Source organism: Miniopterus natalensis, chromosome 14, assembly GCF_054644295.1.
Source record: "Miniopterus natalensis isolate mMinNat1 chromosome 14, mMinNat1.hap1, whole genome shotgun sequence".
NCBI lineage: Eukaryota > Metazoa > Chordata > Mammalia > Chiroptera > Miniopteridae > Miniopterus > Miniopterus natalensis.
The window spans coordinates 23,950,357-23,968,002 of record NC_142094.1 but is presented as its reverse complement, the minus strand read 5'-3'; the positions used below and the strand labels follow the sequence as shown (position 1 = coordinate 23,968,002).

Below are 17,646 nucleotides of genomic sequence, written 5' to 3'. Positions count from 1 at the left end.
TAGACGGCACCAACACTGCTGGCACTTTGATCTTGAATTTCTAGCCTCCAGAGCTATGAGATAATATATTTCTATTATTTAACCCACCCAGGTTCTGGTACTTTGTTATGGTAGCCTTAGCAAACAAATACATTTGAATAAATATTTTCATGTTTAAAACATTCCTGTCACGTTAGCCAAATATTATGACCTATGTTTTAAAGGAGATCCACATGCCAGATGGCTACTACACTTATCATGGTGATTACTTCATAAGGTACATAATTGTCTATCACTATGTTGTACAGCTGGAACTAATATAATATTGTATGTCAACTACAATTCAAAAAAAACTAAAAACAAAGGTGATCCACAGGAAAAATTAACTTATTCTGAATAAGTCAATCACAGATAAATTTGATTTTGAAATTTAGAAGTTTCTAGTTCAAAATTACATTATTTCCATGTCAAAGGGTTAAAAAAGATGGCTAAAATATTTACACAAAATTGGCAACGGACACATTTCTCTCAGCAATCTTTAAAATGTAAGCCCAAAAAAAGGTTTTTAGAGAGCAAGTTGGCAAAATGTATTACAATTCTAAACATTCATGCCCTTTAACCCAGAAACATTCCTTTTAAGAATTTATTATACACTGTAAAACTGTTTATTGAATCATAGTTTGTAATTGGGGGGAAAAACAGGAAATAACTTGATTTCCAGTAACAGGTAGGTAAATAAGTTATGGAATATCCATGTAATAAAAACTGATATTTCTAATAAAAAGAATATCTATATAGTAACAAGAAAAGACAAATATATTAAATAAAAAGCAAACCACAGAGCTTTATGTAAGTATGTACAGGATTATGTTTTTTAACACAGGTGTAAAAGACATGAAGATATTAGTGGTAGCCATCTTTAAAGTGTACAGGGGAAAGTAGCTTCCACTCTTTAAATCATATATTTCTATAATTAAAAAAAAAAGATATAAAGTACATGTATTATTTTGGTAATCAGAAAAAAAATAAAAGAATTTTTTTAAGGCATAGAAAGCCCCCAACTTATAAAATGGCCATGAACCACACAGAAACAAATGTCCTGTTTCCCAAAATCAAAACACTAGGGAAATAATTAACTTGGAGTAATAGTTTCTTACCTAGGAAACAGAGGCTATAATCAGATACTGTTTATCTTTAGTTAAGTTAAATGCTGCCCACAAATATCTATCCTGAACTTTCTGAAACTGATAAACCAACAGAACTAAACAAGCCAGGACAGCTGAAGGGTACAGATAAATCTCTGGCATCCAAATTTAAAACTCAAATAAATTTTTCTACAGAAAATGTTACACAGTTCACTCCAATATAATTATTGATAAAATATTATACTTAGGTATAATGTGTTTTAAAGAAGATTCATTTGAAAACCTCTATGAGCCCTAGCTGGTTGGGCTCAGTGGTTAGAGTGTCAGTCACTGACTGAAGGGTCTGGGGTCCGTTCTGGCCAAGGGCACATACCTTGGTTGCAGACTTGATCCCCAGCCCCGGTCAGGGCACATGCGGGAGGCAACCTATCGATGTGTCTCTCACACATCGATGTTCTTCTCCGCCCCCCCACCACTACTCTCTCTGAAAAGCAATGGAAAAAATATCCTTGGGTGAGGATTAAAAAAAGAAAAAAGAAAAAGGAAACCTATATGATATCTAGCAATATTTCCATAAGCAAAGAAAAATTTAAAGTTTTTAAAAACAACTGATTCATAAATTAAGGACTATCTGGTATAACAAGCAATACAATTACCAGGTGTTATCCAAGTCCACAATCAATTTTAACTCTTAATGTGGTCTATGAATTTAATAAAGTCCTACATACATCATTAATTTTAAAACGATGAATTCTAACAAAGTTTGAATGACTTTCAGTGTTTTATTTGAAGAACAAAAATCTCTGTTTATGTTTTATGTTCAAGTTACGGGGTCTAAAAAACAGTACTGTTAATGAACACCAACAAGCATGGCCATATTGGTAACAATTCTAAAACTAAGAAATACACTTTTTTAAATAACTGATTTAAAGAGGGACCATTTCAACTCCTTAGTAATTTTGCCAGATGTCTATCTGCCAATTATTGAATTCTGCCAGAACTTAAGTTTCAAAATCCTCTGTCCTACCATGCCTTACTAGTTGCTATGTTTCCTCTTCCCTTCTCTCTGAATAACTCCAACTCTAAAATGAGCAATACAAAGTATACTTAAAATCCAGCTCTAAAAATTCAACGTTCACAAGAGAGCATTTTATGAAATTAAAGAGTTGCTATATAACTCCATTCTTGTTTAAAAATGTCACACAGAAGCCCTGGCCAGTGTGTGTTAGCTCGTTGAGCATCCTACTGGGCACTGAAAGGTCCCCAGTTGGATCCCCAGTCAGGGTGCATACAGGAGAAAACTGAATGATGTTTCTCGCTCACATCAATGTCATGTGTTCCCCCACCCCACCCCATCCAATAAAAACTTTAAGGGCAGGAAAAAGGCCTCTCTTTTTCTTTGCTGTGGCCTTCCACGATTTATGAGAAGCGCCTGCTAATGAAACTCCAAGACTGTAGGTTTCTCTGTTCAAACTATGAAACAAGATAAGCTACACTCAAGGCTACATTCTAGCATCCCCCTCCTCCCTGCTGTTTTCACAACTCAAGAATAATTCACACCCAGGAGCTCTAGTTAGTAGAAAGTCGTCCCCCCTCCCCCCCAACAAGCCTCTTTTGAACTCTTACTAATACCTGCTCTAAGCATGTTTTACAGGCTTGGGAAAAATACTGATAAGACACCTTCCTAGGACATCTCCTAGGACTGTCTCCTGGAAAGAAAACAAACTGTAACCTTTCAAGACAGACTCTGGTATCTGCTCACCTTCAGCCCCAAATCATCCTCCCTTCCTTGTCACTTAGCAACAGCCATGGTTTAAAAGGGGCTTCAAAGCCTCCCTTTGTTTCTCGCTCTGTATTGATTAGCAAAGCATCAACTCCCCCCAAAGTAAAATTAACTTCCTCTCTGCATCTTCTTTTAATTGTGAATTCTTTCACAGCCTGAGTAAATGGCCAAACCCTAACAAAAACATTTTTTTAAAAAAGTCACACAGCCCTATATATATATGCAGAAAAAAGACTGAAAAAATAAATACAAAATTGTCAACTCTGGTTATCTACAAGTAGGTTTTTTTTCTTTTATTGTTCTTTAATTATTTAATTAAACATCTGAATGTATAGTTAAATGCATTTTATGATTCTTACTTTTTTTTTTTTAATTCTCACCTGAGGATATTTTCCATTTCCTTTCCAGCTAGAGTGGAAGGGAAGGAGGGAGGGGGGGCAGAGAAAAAGAAAGGGGGGGGATGACGACACGCTGATAGAGATACATCAACTGGTTGTCTTCTGCACACATCCCAACAGGGTGTGGGGAGCGAACCCACAGCCCTTTGGTATTGAGTCCGACACACTAACCACTGAACCACACCAGCCAGGGCCAGAATGCTTTTTTTAACTTTACATAATCATACTGCTAATTCTGTTACAGAGATAACAAATAAGCAAAAGGCTCCTTCACTCAAGGAATGTACTTCCCTATTCCTAAAGTGAAATTGTTTACTGACACTTTTTAAAGGATCTCTAATATAATCCATATAAAGATTATAAAGTGTGCTATAAAATTAAGAATTAAAGAAATAAAACTAAAACATCATAAAATTAAAGTGTGTATTCTCTAAATTATTATCAATAATTACCAACAGGAATTTGAAATAGTACAACCCATAGTTATGAAAACATTCTGAGTTCCCTGATAAAATCTAAAGTTAATGTAGAGTAATTTACATGTCTCAGTTGACAGTCCACAATAAAATATCCATGTGAAGATATAACTAGATTTTTAAAATTCTTTATAAATGGGTATGTTTACAAGTTCATACCCCTTTTATGCGTTCTATCTACATAGAGGTATACAGTTAACATACATCAAGAGCTTACGTGCCTGGCACTGTGCTAAAGCACTTAATCATCTCATTTAATCCTCATAACACCGTGAGGCAGGTGTACCATCATCCCTACTTCACAAATAAAGGCACTAAGATATAAACATTCCCCTATTTATTGAACTGTTGTCCTTTTGTTAATAACATTTAAATAACATGATTATGGTTTTTTTGGGGGTTTTTTTGTTTTTAATTCTCATCAGAGGACATTTTTTCCATTGCTTTTCAGAGTGAGTGGAAGGGGGGGAGAGGCAGAGAAACATAGATGTGAGAGAGACACATCAATCAGTTGCCTCCCGCATGCAATTCAACCGGGGCTGGGGATCAAGCCTGCAACCGAGGTATGTGCCCTTGGCCCAAATTGAACCTGGGACCCTTCACAGTCCTTTTGGCCAAAATTGGACCCAGAACCCACTGAGCCAAACTGACTAGGGCCACGATTATGTTTTAATAATTTATTTTCAAAATATACTTAAAATTTTATAAATATTTAGGGCTTTATAATATTTTTTTCTTTAGAAAAGTCCTTCTTGGATGTTTAGGAACTGCTGAAATTAACTGCTCTGAAGAGAGAAGTTGAAATATAAAGACTCCAACATAAATATATCATATAGTTGCTTTACTTCAATTTCTTTTTAAGAAAAGAATGAACCCTCAGAATATACTAGCAGAGTTTTTGTTCTGTTTTGTTTTTTAAAAAATCTATATTTGGCATCCATTCGTCACAGGGCCAATTATATTAACACATTTTGTTATTTTCTGTCCTTTTTTTTTTTTTAATCCTCACCCAAGGATATTTTTTCATTGCTTTTCAGAGATAGTGGGGGGGGGGGGGAGAGAAACATTGATGGTGAGAGACACATAGATTGGTTGCCTCCTGTACTCACCCTGACAGGAGCCAGAGATTGAGCCTGCAACCAATGTATGTGCCCTTGGCAAGATTCAAACCCGGGACCCACCCATTAGTCTGCAGGCTGACGCTCTAACTACTGAGCCAAACCAGCCAGGGCTATCCTAATTTTATAGAAGAAAACACAAGCACAGAGTGACTAAGCAAAGTGTCCAAAATAACACAGCTAAAAAGTAACAGAGCCAGGATTTGTATCCAAGCACTCTATTTCCAGAGTCTACCCTTTAAATATGCAGTGAAAAATCTGTTTACCATGCATTTCCTCACAAATGGAGTTCTCATCCCTTATCCTACCTCTCCACCAAGAGTAACTACTGTTATTAGTTGCACGTATCCTTCCAAATGTGTACAAATGTGTATACAGTCTAAAATATAGCTTTCTATACAATGTTCTAAACCTTGCTTTTGATTTAATATATCTTAGAGATTTTTCCATATTAGTACACAAAGAACTCCTTCATTCTTTTCACAATTACATAGCATTACTTTACACTGACTAAACAGACCATAATTTACTAGTTCCCAACAGATAGTCATATGATCATTTCTAATGTTTTGCTATTATTAATGTTGCAGTAATGCTGTACACAGTAATGTGTCATTTTGTACATATGCAAATGTAGCTATCAGAGCAAGAGTTGTATTCTTGGACTTTTGGGAGAAAGGGTATGTGCATTTGTAATTCTGACATATGCTGGCAAAATACTCTCATTAGAATTTATCAATTTATACTAACAACCTATCAAAACTTGTTTACTGACAGCCTCACCACACAGAGTGAATTATCAAATATAAGGATTTTTGTTAACCCGGTATATGAAAAAAATGGCACCTCATTGTAGTTTACTGCATTTCTCTTAACATGCATGAAGTTGAAGAGTATGCATCTGTTTCAGAGCCATATGTATTTATTTCCTTTTCTGTGGAATGCCTGTTCATATCTTTTGTCCATTTTGCTACTGGACTGTTGTCTCTTTATCTCATCAATTTCTAGGAGCACATTATGTATGTATGTATGTATGTATTTTAACCCTTACACAAGGATATGTTTTTATTGACTTCAGAGAGGAAGGGAGAGGGAGAGGGAGAGAAACATTGATGCGAGAAACATTGATCGGCTGCCTCCCGTACACACTCCAACCAGGGATCGAACCTGCAACCTGGGTATGTGCATGACCAGGAATTGAACCCAAGATCTTTTGGTGCACAGGATGATGCTCCAACCAACTGAGCCACACCAGCCAGGGCTACGAGTGCTTCATATCTGGGAGATTAGTGTTCCGATTGTAATGAGTCATAAATATTTTCCCATTTCTCTTTCAACTTTGTTTCCAGTGATTTCTATCTAACAGAATTACTTTTACTTTCATGTAGTTTTTTTCTAGGCCTCTTCACAATTTAGTCAGAAAGGCTTTCTTCATTCCAAAATAACAAACAAATGTACCCATATTTTCTTTGAGTACACTTATCATTACATTTACATATTTGATTCATTTGGAATTTATCTAAATATATACATAGAGGTACTAATCCAACTTTTTTATTCCCTAGAAAATGCTCTTATTCTAAGATCATATTTTGAACAGCCCCCACTTGAAATTTCCCCACTGATTTCTGGTGATTTAAGTCTATATCTGGGTTTTATATTCTGTTTTATTGGTTTAATATATCTATTTGTAAAACAAAAACTATTAATGCTTTAAAATTAAAATGTTAATATCTAGGTACCTATATATTATTTATGCTCTTATTTTTCAGTTTTCCTGGATAGTTTGGTTTATTTTTTTCCATATGGTTTATTTTTTCCTGGATAGTTTGGTTTATTTTTTTCCAAAGGAGAATCCATTTGTCTAGTTCCTGCAAAAAAATACCATTTGGTATTTTTATTAGGATCACATTAAATTGACAAATTAATTTTAGAGAAAACTGGCAGGGTTCTGTGGGTTGAGTATTCCTATTCACAAATGTGGTTTCCAAGTTTTTGGTGTCCTGCAGAAGTGCTTCTAAGTCTTCTTCAGATAGGTCATGTACATTTCTTAGGTTATTCCAGGATCATTTTATCTTTTTCTTGCTACTGACATCTAATTAGTTCTTGTTTCCACTGTATTTTTAATTTTGACTTTGGGCAATTCATTTAACCTCCTGAAGTTGTATTTCCTTCACCGATAAAACTAAGCTAATATATATTTTGCAGGGTGATTTTAAGACTTTCAGATAAGGCATAAAGGATTCCGCACAGTGCCTGGCACAAAATGGTAGTGTTATTATTTTTAAATATCAGCATTCTAGCATCTAAATAATATACTCTAATCAATTTCTTGACAATTATGAAGTCTGTATCTTTCTTCTACCTTTACATTTTCTTAATAACTTCTAAGTGTTCCCTTTCCCCCATTCCCAGTTGCAGAGGTTACTCCCCAAATGTGTGCAGAAATAGAACTATCTTTAGCCAGAGATAACAACAGCATGTCAGACTTTTCCCTAATTACTCTTCAGAAGATAAGTGTAGGTCCATTAGGGAGCCTCGTTATAAAATCTATGGCTGAGCAATACTTGGATCAGAAATCAGAAAGTATACATGTTCTAACTGATAAATACTTGAGATCTTGGGATCGACTGTGAGAAGTAATCTAAGCTCTACTTTACTTTCATCATGCCATACAAAAAAATAAAAGAAATGAATAAATAAATAAATAAATAACTTCTTCAAGTAACAGGTAAAGCAGCTAAACGTTCCTCTGTTTTCAGATGCTCCTAATTCTGCTTCTTAGGGCGTCTTTTACCCTGACCCTGTCCCTTCCCCACTCCCATTTCTCTTTCAAGAAGCAACAGCAATATCTCAGATTACAGCAACAGCATATTTCCCTGGGGCACCTGCCCACATGCCAGCACATACACAATTTATAGTTACAATTATTTTGGTTATTAGTGAAATTAAAAGCAACATGTATGTGATTGTATCTTGTGACTTCAAAAAACTTTGTTTTCAGTAAAACCTGGAAGGAAGTCATAAAGTCAGACATAACTAACTATAGGTTTGTGTCAGTTAAGCAAGAGTAAGAAGTGAACCTATTAATAAAATTCAAATAAGCAGGCTAAAAAAATGGCACCTGGCAACTAAATGTTTTTATTTTATCTATATATAAAAATTCAGGTTTACAAAACAGATGAAGTAGAGTGGGCAACCACTTAGGTTACCTTTAATTTACAAAGATGTTATATTATCAGGTACTTTAAACAGTCTCCAAAAAGCACAAAATTAGGTATTGTTAATGGTTATTAACTACTTGATAGGTTAGAACCAGGGAGTAATTTATGGTTGGAATGTTAGCCTACTCTGAATTGAAGATAAAACAAAACTGGAAATAAAATATTTCATGCCTTTAGCCCTGATCTTTCTCCCTACTTACAGTATTGAATTTGTTACTGATCACTGAATTTTATTGTTCAAAATAAAATTTACCTCACCAAATCTTTTTATCTCTTCTCTTAAAACAAAGTAGTTAACATTCCTCCTCTTCCTGGATTCCCTATTTCTACTAACTACTGATTCAACCTAAGAACATACCTGGCTCTTCCCTTTACCATTACCATTCACTTCCATATGGTTTACCAAAGTGTCCGTTCTTTCTGCCTCCCTGATCTCTCCTTCATCTACCTGTTCCCTTCTTGTTTTAAAGGACTACTATTATAACCTAATTTATCTCCAAATTATCTCACCTCCTTTATAAAAACCTGGTAATTCCTACTACAAATTATCAGTGGATATCCATCAAATTAAATTGAAACTCTCTAATTTGATTAATTCTATAACCCGACCTCAATTTTACTTTTCTAACCTTCCTGCTTACTATTCTCAGACATTTCAGGCAACTCAGATTTGGCTATTGCCATTTGAGCTGCTTTACCTATAAAGGAATCTTTTTCATTCTTCGAAATACTATGTATCCTTCCAGCTCATATGCTCTTTCCCATAGAAACTCACCTATGATCCACTCCACCCCGAATGGTTAATATTCATCTCCACATAGTCTATGCAGCAGACTTACTACGTTTTATATTTAGATGTATTTCTATTTATTTGTGTACTTGTTTTATCTTCCCTTGTAAATGTTTAAATGATATTTATCACATTATACTCAAAAGTTTGTCAAATGAATACATTTTTAAAACATTCATTTGCAAGTATCTTCCGGGATTATCGACTGTAAAAGGCACAAGTGTGCTTAAAATTTTAAAATAAATCTAGTCCTCATTCCCTCTGTATTTGCTAAAATTAAAAATGTTCTTTTTCCTAAAGAAATAAACAGATGCAAATAAAAACTAAATGTATGTATATGTTCATGGCAATATTAATTATAACAAAAATCTGGAAATTCAAAAAAATAGAACAAAAATAAATTTTGGTACATTTAAATAATGAAATGTTAAATTATCATTAACAATATCCCTAAATATTTAAAAACATGGAAAAATACTAAGTTATTATTCAATTATTACTGGGAGGAAAAGAAGTAAGATTTTTTAAAAAAATAATGTGAAAAACACATTACTAAAGAATTCTAAAATGTTTTCCTTATGGCCAAGAAAAGCTGAACTAAAATTCTGCTGTGCTATAACTAGAGAAATTACTTTCAACAGTGCTACATTTGTATGTCATATGGGGGACATGGCACCCTATGAATACCTACTAAGGAGATGACAGAAACTAGACCACCGAGGGTGTCACCTGCAACAAGAATCCTTAATAAACGCCCAAACTGTGGAAGTGAAATCTACCATACTCCTGGTTCTTTCAAGGAAAGTATATGGCTCACTTACAAGCAGATAAAAACACTAATACACCAAACACAGAGAGAAAATCATTGCTTCCAAATCCTTTTAAAAAGCCTCTATTTGCAAACTGCTCAGATTTGGCAACTACTGCTATTATTGTCTCCTTTGGGGGTTAAAGGTCTTATAAAGCACTCACCAAACCAATGCATCCTACACAGAGATACATGGCAGACTTGATAGAACATAACTAATCCAAGTTCCAATGTTAGCCACCAAATCAATCGACTGGGCCTTGGACAGCAGCATAGCACAGCATTAAACAATGAAGGGATATAGAATATGATACATAACAGAGGAAAGAGAAAAGATTGGGTGTTACCATGACAGGTTTTTGTTCATTTGTTTAAATATTCTTCATACCACACAAGGGTATAATGAAGCACCAAAGTGGTATCACAATGCAAGATCTTGGTAAAATAATGATTTCAATAAGCCATCAAATAAAATGGCAATGAAACAATCTGTGCATTAGTATTTGATCTGCCTCAAATAGAAGTTACTACTGTAAATAATTCTAAACATAAGCACAATTTAGTGAATAAGGTAGGAGACTGGTAGACTTAAATTTTCAGATTCAATTTATAGCTGTTCACCAGTCACCTGCTCTTTTGACAAGTTACTTACCAACTTGTGCTGCCATTTCTCCGTAAATTTATCCCCTAAGATGAGGATAATTCTTGCAAATTGTGTCACAAGCATTTTGAAAGGAACCATGAATTATTGTGTAATGCTCTTGAAATTCCTCAGATGTAGGCTCCTACACAAAGTAAAGTATTATTATACATCTCTCTAACAGTAGTCATCTGTTTGCATTATGATTTTTGTTCCTACCCTTGACACTGTGATTCTTGGGCACTAATCTATCTCAAAGTGTCCAAAGCAAGCTTCCATTCCTGACTCAAGTAATTACTTTTTTCAAGTCTTCATATATCATCCATATCTTTCTCTCTTCCTTAGAAGGTACAGTTAAAATTAGGAGTTATAAAACATAATGAGCTTCTTTGGTATTACACACTTTGGTTCAATAAGAAATATATGGAATAATTTGGTACTTTTAATCCACTCTTAAGTGAATAATTTTATTTTCCATATTTATACATTTATTTTCCTATATTACTTTTCAAATTTTAAGTATATTTTAAGGAGTTCATTACTAGATTTATGTTTTATGAACAAGGGGAGCAGGTCAGAAAATGAAGCAAGAAAGGCAAGCAAGTAATTACTGCTATGTGACCAAAATAATTTATTGGAATGACCCAACAACAGAAATTACCATTCTGGGCTACAGGAAACAGAATCAATGCTCATAATCTTTCTATCTTCTATAGAAGAGTTGAGCATAAGCTCCATTAGTTTTATCATACTATTCCAAACTTTATTGCTGGTTTTGCTTATCAAGTTAGCTTTCATTTCAAGAATAAAATATATACATTTAAATTTTTAGTTGGTGTTGGTGCAATATTACATCTTAAAATAGAACTCTCAACCTTCTTAGATTGTTCCTAAAATTGCTTCTCTTTGAATTTATGCATGGGGGTGTGTGGGGGAGATAACATAATATCTTCACTGTATAACCTTAGTTATAATATTTAAGAGATTTTTTTTTAAACCCTCAGAATCACATTAAAATACTGATGGAAACTAGTTTCCTCCTAGGTGAATACATATTCTCTACCTTCTAACTATGGCAGGGGAAAAACTTTGTGGGATAAAAGTAAAATCACAGAATTTATAATGGTCTCTTATTCGCTGGCCTAGTGATAGTTTCTTAATCTCTTTTAACTTCAGTTTCCTCATATGTAAAATGGGGCACGTAAAACCTGCCCCAGCTACCATACAAGACTGTTGTGAGGATTAAATGAGATAATCTACTTCAAAGAATTTTGCAAACCATAAAAAGCTATCAAAACAGTCATTTTTTAACAGAACAATATCACGTTATTCAGAAGCTATGGTCATAAAATAATTTAGTACTGTTTCTTACATGAAACAAATGGAAATACATGTGTAAAACATATTACATGAAAACAAATGTGCAAAACACAGTCACCAAATTATACCTACGATTTGATATATAATGAGTAAATTATCTTGTTAAGAAAAGTACACTTCCTGTGTTATTTAAAAATCTTTAGAAGTGAATTTGGAGGGATAAAAATAAAACAATTTAGCTGCACTAGCCTAGTATATTGAAGATTTAATATAATTACTCATTAGCTATGACTTAAGAAACTGAGAGCCAATAGCTAAAAAAAAAAGTTTAAAATAATTCTTATGAAAGGAAAACAAAAACAGTACATGAAAGTGAAACAGATGTTCATGTCTCTGGAAGTAACTGAGAAAGAGCTAGTAGTGATAGCAAGGGGTATGCATGTACAAGAGAAAGGAGCTGAACATGGCATAATCTGCACTCTTGGTGTAACAGTGAAAGCTTCCTCTGTGGTTTCTAAAAAGTTTGAGTGGAAAACTCTCCCAATAGGCCACAGGTCAAATCTATTTAACTATACTGTAAGGCTGAGTCCTCCAGTAGGTTATCAAGACTCAAGAACAGCTTATCCTTAATGAATGAGACCACCTTTCTTTTTAGAGTATTTAGTATGGTTTTAAAGCCATCTCAGTAAAATAAACAAACAAACAAACAAACAAATTCTTAGCTCCCTCCATACAAGTTTAAAAGCTCTGATGAAGCGAATTACTATGTTTATAACATGATCCTAGAAATTCAACCAGACTCAATTACCAGAAGACTTTAAAACCAATTAAATAAGAACTTATCTTCTAATTCAGTTCTCAAACTCACAAATTTTAAAAGGGGTACATTTAAATCAATAAGGAATTATTCCAAAGGGAAATAATTTTAGTTAAAAACACTGTTTTCCATTCAATCACCTTAAACCAAAACTGAGGTTAAAAGTCCTGATATCAGAGTTAACTACCTCCCTTTGAGCTTCTTCTTCTATTTCTATAACCAAAGTACACTTCTATATATCACTGAAACTGAACTGGTAATAAAAAGCTTTTTTCAGAATTAGGATCCCCTCCTATTCCAGCCTCAAATTTATTTTCTGGCTATTTATGTGATCAATGATTGAATTAAACTTAAGACTTCATTTTCTCCCAGAAATCTTTCTTTAATTCTATCCCACAATGATATTCCCCAACATTTAAATTTCCTAGACTCAAAGTATGTGTCACATCATGTCAAATTTCAGTTCTCTCCAGTTATTTTATTTATGTGTGCCTGAACTCCCAACCCAGACTCTAAATTTTCCAAGACAAAGTTCATGCCTTTCATTTCTCTATAGCACAGACTGTGATGTATCCTGTACAATGAGGCAATCCTAAAGAGGTATCATAAATTAGGTAAAACCACCCTCCCAACCTTTTATTATCAAATAATGGTTCCAGGATGAATCAATAGGGTGATATAAATGTCACAATGCAATCATCACAATGTCAACGTGACCACAAAGAAGCTTCATCTAGCTAGTTAAGTTTCTCAGAATCTTACCTATAGAGTTAAAAGCTGTTGCAGGCACTATAATCATTTATACTATTCATGCAGTATCTACCTGTATCCTGGAAACAGAACAGGTGTTTGTTCAATAACATTTAAAATATACTGGCAATTTCTATGTGCTGGCTTTGTACTTTCTTCTTGCCCTGGTATCCTCTCAGAAATTACTAAAGCAATACAGATATGTTCAGTTATTTCTGTAGGGCATGTTAAATTTAAGAATAGCAACAGTTCCATACCCTGAAAATCTCAACCTGAGGCAGCATTCCAAGGTAAGCAGAAAAGGTAAAGGATTTATCTGCCTCTAGCAGTGATAACAAATATTTATCAGTAAATTATCATTCATGTCTACCAACATAAGATTATGAAAATCTGGTAAGATACCATAAAATATTCTTAATGAGATAAAGTACATACAACAAAGCTGCCATTTACCTTGAGTTCTGCAATAATAAAACCTACTGTATTAAGCATCACCCCCATTCATCAAAATAATTGTTACAAATTAAAGCAGAAAAGAGATTAAGACTCTAACAAGAAGAAAGGATGAAAACTGTCCAGTATTTATAAGAAGAGTGAAGTTCGGCATGGTGGTGAGATGGTATAAAGGATGAATAACATGCCTTAATTCAATACTTTAATGTATTATACCTACATTAACCTCTCAAAAGTAAACTAACACTAGTAAAGAAAAATAACTGCCACAGAAAATACTTAAGTGCCATATTGTTGAAGTCAAAAGAAGAAACTAAATCAATACAGCTGCAGTCTTATCTGAATTCACCACCTTAAGAGTTAATTTTTAGTTATACTTAAAGCAAAATAAAATTCACATAATAATGATATTTCTAAGTGTGGTAATATTTGATTTTAAAATATGTATAGCCGGGAAACAGCATAAAGTGTGACCACATTCCTCAAAATTCTCATTACCCTGTAATTATTTTAAATTTAGCTTGTTTGGCTACTACAAAATCAAGGCATCTCAGAGTCACAAAACCTTTAATAGCTAGTGATGCTACTTGAAACCAGATGATTAGGAGAACAAACGATATTTCAAACTAAACCAAATAAAATTACATATTTAAAATGCTACAACAGGGAGAAAAATAGAAGAATTAGGATATATTTTAGGAAAGTAAAATGCTTTCATATTAATATTTTTTTCTTTCTAATGTATGAAAAACACAGTAAATTATGCATTTAAAATCTGCCCAAGGTGGCTGAATAGTACTTGTTAAAAAAGACCTGCATACTATATACTCTATAAACACTATACCAGATATCTAAACAATGCAAACTGTTTTTCTCTATTTGTTTACATCACCATAATTATGTTCTGAAACCAAAGCTTCATAAAATAAGGATTTATAACAGTAGTAGTTAAAAAAGGAAACCACAAAATAAAGTACTTAGAAGTATGCAAATGTAAAGGATATATTTAAATCCTGGTATGCTTTTAAAGTTTGATAAAAAATATGGGTCTAGGAATAGAGAGATTATTTGAAGTTTCAAACTTAAATGATATAATTATTAGAAATACCAAACAAAACAATTTTCAACTTACCTGGTTTCTTTCTGGATTTTTCATGACCTAGCTGTCCTAGATCATTACATCCACATGTGTATACTGTTCCATCATCCAGAACAAATACAGTATGTCTGAGTCCACATCCTACATCTCGGACCTTTTTGTTTATAAAAAAGTCACTTTTTCTGGGCTCTAATACAATTTCTTCATCAATTCCACCCAAACCTAGCTGTCCAAAAGATGCATTTCCCCAGCACAACATGTTTGTAATTCTTTAGGTCTTCCAGTTTCAATAAAAAACTCCCTTCTGAAACACTGGAAAGTTGGAGGTATCCCTATGTCTGAAGAGATAGAAAAAAAGTTAAGATGACTTCAAAGGAAACATGATGTATCATTGTTCTTTCAAGAGAGAGGCTACAATAATCATTACATAGTGAACATTAAGTCTATTTCACAATATGCTACATATAAGCATCATTCAGTTTCAAAAGCCAATCAGTTGTATTTTTAAAAATATATAATATAGAAACATTTAAAGAAAATTTATCACTCTCCATGGGTCTTTATAAAATTTAAAACACTTAGTTTTTACTTTTTATCTTGTGATAATCTACTACAAATATCAAGTACCTTGATGAAATTAATCCTTTTTTTTTTTTTTGCTTTAAGTAATTTCAGTGGAAGAAGTAAGACATCTATTCACTGCTTCAACAATCAAGTAATTATACAGTGAAAAATTTAGCCAACTACAGAAACATAAAACCCTGAAATCTCAAGTCACAGAATAATTAAACCTTCTAATACCTACCTCCACATCAACAGAAAACTGAAGTTCTTATCTGTAATACAAAACCAATAATGGAAACTTGAAATTTCCCACAATTTAAATGACTTCCAAGTATTCATGCCAATATTGAGGCCCTAGAAAAAACTGTTCTCTTGTCAAGACTTAAGAAAATCGCCTCCAAAGATCATACTTATTTTTTTAAAAATCAAAATAGTAACACTCCGATCTCACCACAAGTTTAATTTTAAAACTAAATCAATGGACATAATGATAATACTGACAAAAAAAATACCAAGTTTAATACCAAGGGTCTCCTCAAAATTCACCATTATCTATTATGAGCGGTAACCGTGACAGTAAAATAGTTCCATTCCCCTGGGCAATCAATACCTATACCTCTGAGACAATTATTTGAGGGGGGAAAAACTGCAAGTAACTCCAACACTGCCGACTTTTCAAAAATAGGGATGGGGGATGGGCCATTGATAGTTTGGTGGCGAAATCTGCAGAACTTTCCAGTACACTGAGCATTTCTTCGTTTGTAAAGACACTGATAACAAGAGTCCACTTCATCTAAATCTAAACAGATCTTTAAATACATCGCGTTACTAAATAACACAACTACAGGAAGTCAGCCTGAGTCCCGTAGTAATTACCCACATTCATTATTACGCAGAAACTGAGAAGTTTCAAAACCCAACTTTCCTACTAGCAAGTGCCGAAGCTGTCCCATTCCATGAGCCCGTCCATTCACAGAAGTTTGATTTCATTCTTTTGGAACATCAGAACTCTATAGCTCCCTAGAGTTCTGCACTGTCTCCCCGAATTTTTTATTTTTTTTTTAATTTTAAGAAGAGAGGACAGGGAAATACCCCTTGATTTCAGCGCACGAGGTTTAACCATCCTTTTCTTTAAAAAGTCAGAAAGGGTGTAAGGAAGGCGTCCTCACGCCCAGCAACAGGTAGGGGAATGAGAAGCAGTTTTTATTCCCATCATATACTCCCTGAACATCCACTCAGATCAAACTCAGGGGAACCAGGGGAGAGAAATCGTCTGCACACACCCAGCCTCGCGGGCCGACCAGTCAACTACGGCAGCCACCGCTCGCAGAAGTCGCAGAGACCAGCGGTCGAGGCTCCGCACCTCTGCGACCATCAGTCCGAGGGGGCCCTTCCCGAGGGAGGTGCGACATTCCTGCCCCCCTGCCAGGGAGCCCCTACGCTGCCCTCGTCCCCCGCCCCCCACCACGAGGAAGCGCTGAGAAAGCACCCAGCGCCTGGCCGGCCTGTATCCGCCCGCCCGGCCTGCCCCATTCCGACGTCGTCACACGCCCCCGAACCCACCGGGGCAACGACTCACCCGACCCCTCAAGGCAGAGGGAAGCCCAGGGCAACGGAGGGCGGCGCCTCCCCAGAGAGCGAGGCAGCGCGGCAGCGCAGCAGCTGAGGCAGGTCTCTAGCTCTTGGACCCTCCTCCTTGAACCAGTGGCGGCGAACACCAGGCAGGGCTCCTCCGGTGTCGTTGCAGCTCCTCGCTGCTGGCCTCCCGGCTCCTGTGAAACTTTCCTGCGTCCCCTCTGAAAAAAGCAGCCGCCGCCGCTGTCCAGTCCGGAGACAGCCGTCAGCGACCCGGATGGTGCGGGAGGGGAAGGACAGGAGCCGAGCCCGGCGGAGAGCGCGAAGGGTGGGGAGAGTTCGGGGAGAGGCTGGGAGAAGGGAGAGGGGGAGGTGACTAGGCGGGGGAGGGGGGAGGGGTCTGCCGGAAGTGAGCCACGGAGCACGCGCACAAGCCCGCCCACTTCCCGGCCCGCGCGACGGCGCCGGAATCCTTCCTTTGCACGCCGCGCCGGCGCCTGCGTAGTGTGCGGTTCTGCGTGTTCAGAGTAGAAGTGCCAAATGCCGAAGTTGGGAGTTTGCGGAGACCGCAGGAGGTGTGGGCATGTTTCGTTACAAAGCTTCAACGTCTCCCAGGGCGTTTTAGTAAAGACAATCTCTTTGGATTTGTTGGTTTGTTTTCCTACTCGTAGATTTCAGTCAATATTTGTTTATTCTGTCTTCTCCCA

At 35.6% G+C, this 17,646-nt stretch overlaps 1 protein-coding gene across 5 annotated transcripts in view; it reads right to left on the bottom strand.

Annotated features, from left to right (window-relative positions):
• The window catches only part of HERC4 (HECT and RLD domain containing E3 ubiquitin protein ligase 4), a 108,482-nt gene extending 91,214 nt beyond the window's left edge, over window positions 1–17,268 (bottom strand). For 3 of the 5 annotated variants that reach the window (XM_016198405.2, XM_016198402.2, XM_016198404.2), the window contains exons 1-3: window positions 16,944–17,268; window positions 15,606–15,636; window positions 14,834–15,138 (exon numbers count right to left, since the gene is read on the bottom strand). In XM_016198405.2, coding sequence (XP_016053891.1) covers window positions 14,834–15,059 — 226 coding nt within the window. In that variant the 5' untranslated portion in view covers window positions 15,060–15,138; window positions 15,606–15,636; window positions 16,944–17,268. Of the gene's footprint in view, window positions 1–10,373; window positions 12,352–14,833; window positions 15,139–15,605; window positions 15,637–16,943 lie in introns of those variants that run through there. The other 2 variants (XM_016198401.2, XM_016198403.2) reach the window with 2 other exon arrangements.
• Between the last annotated feature and the right edge of the window lie 378 nt (window positions 17,269–17,646).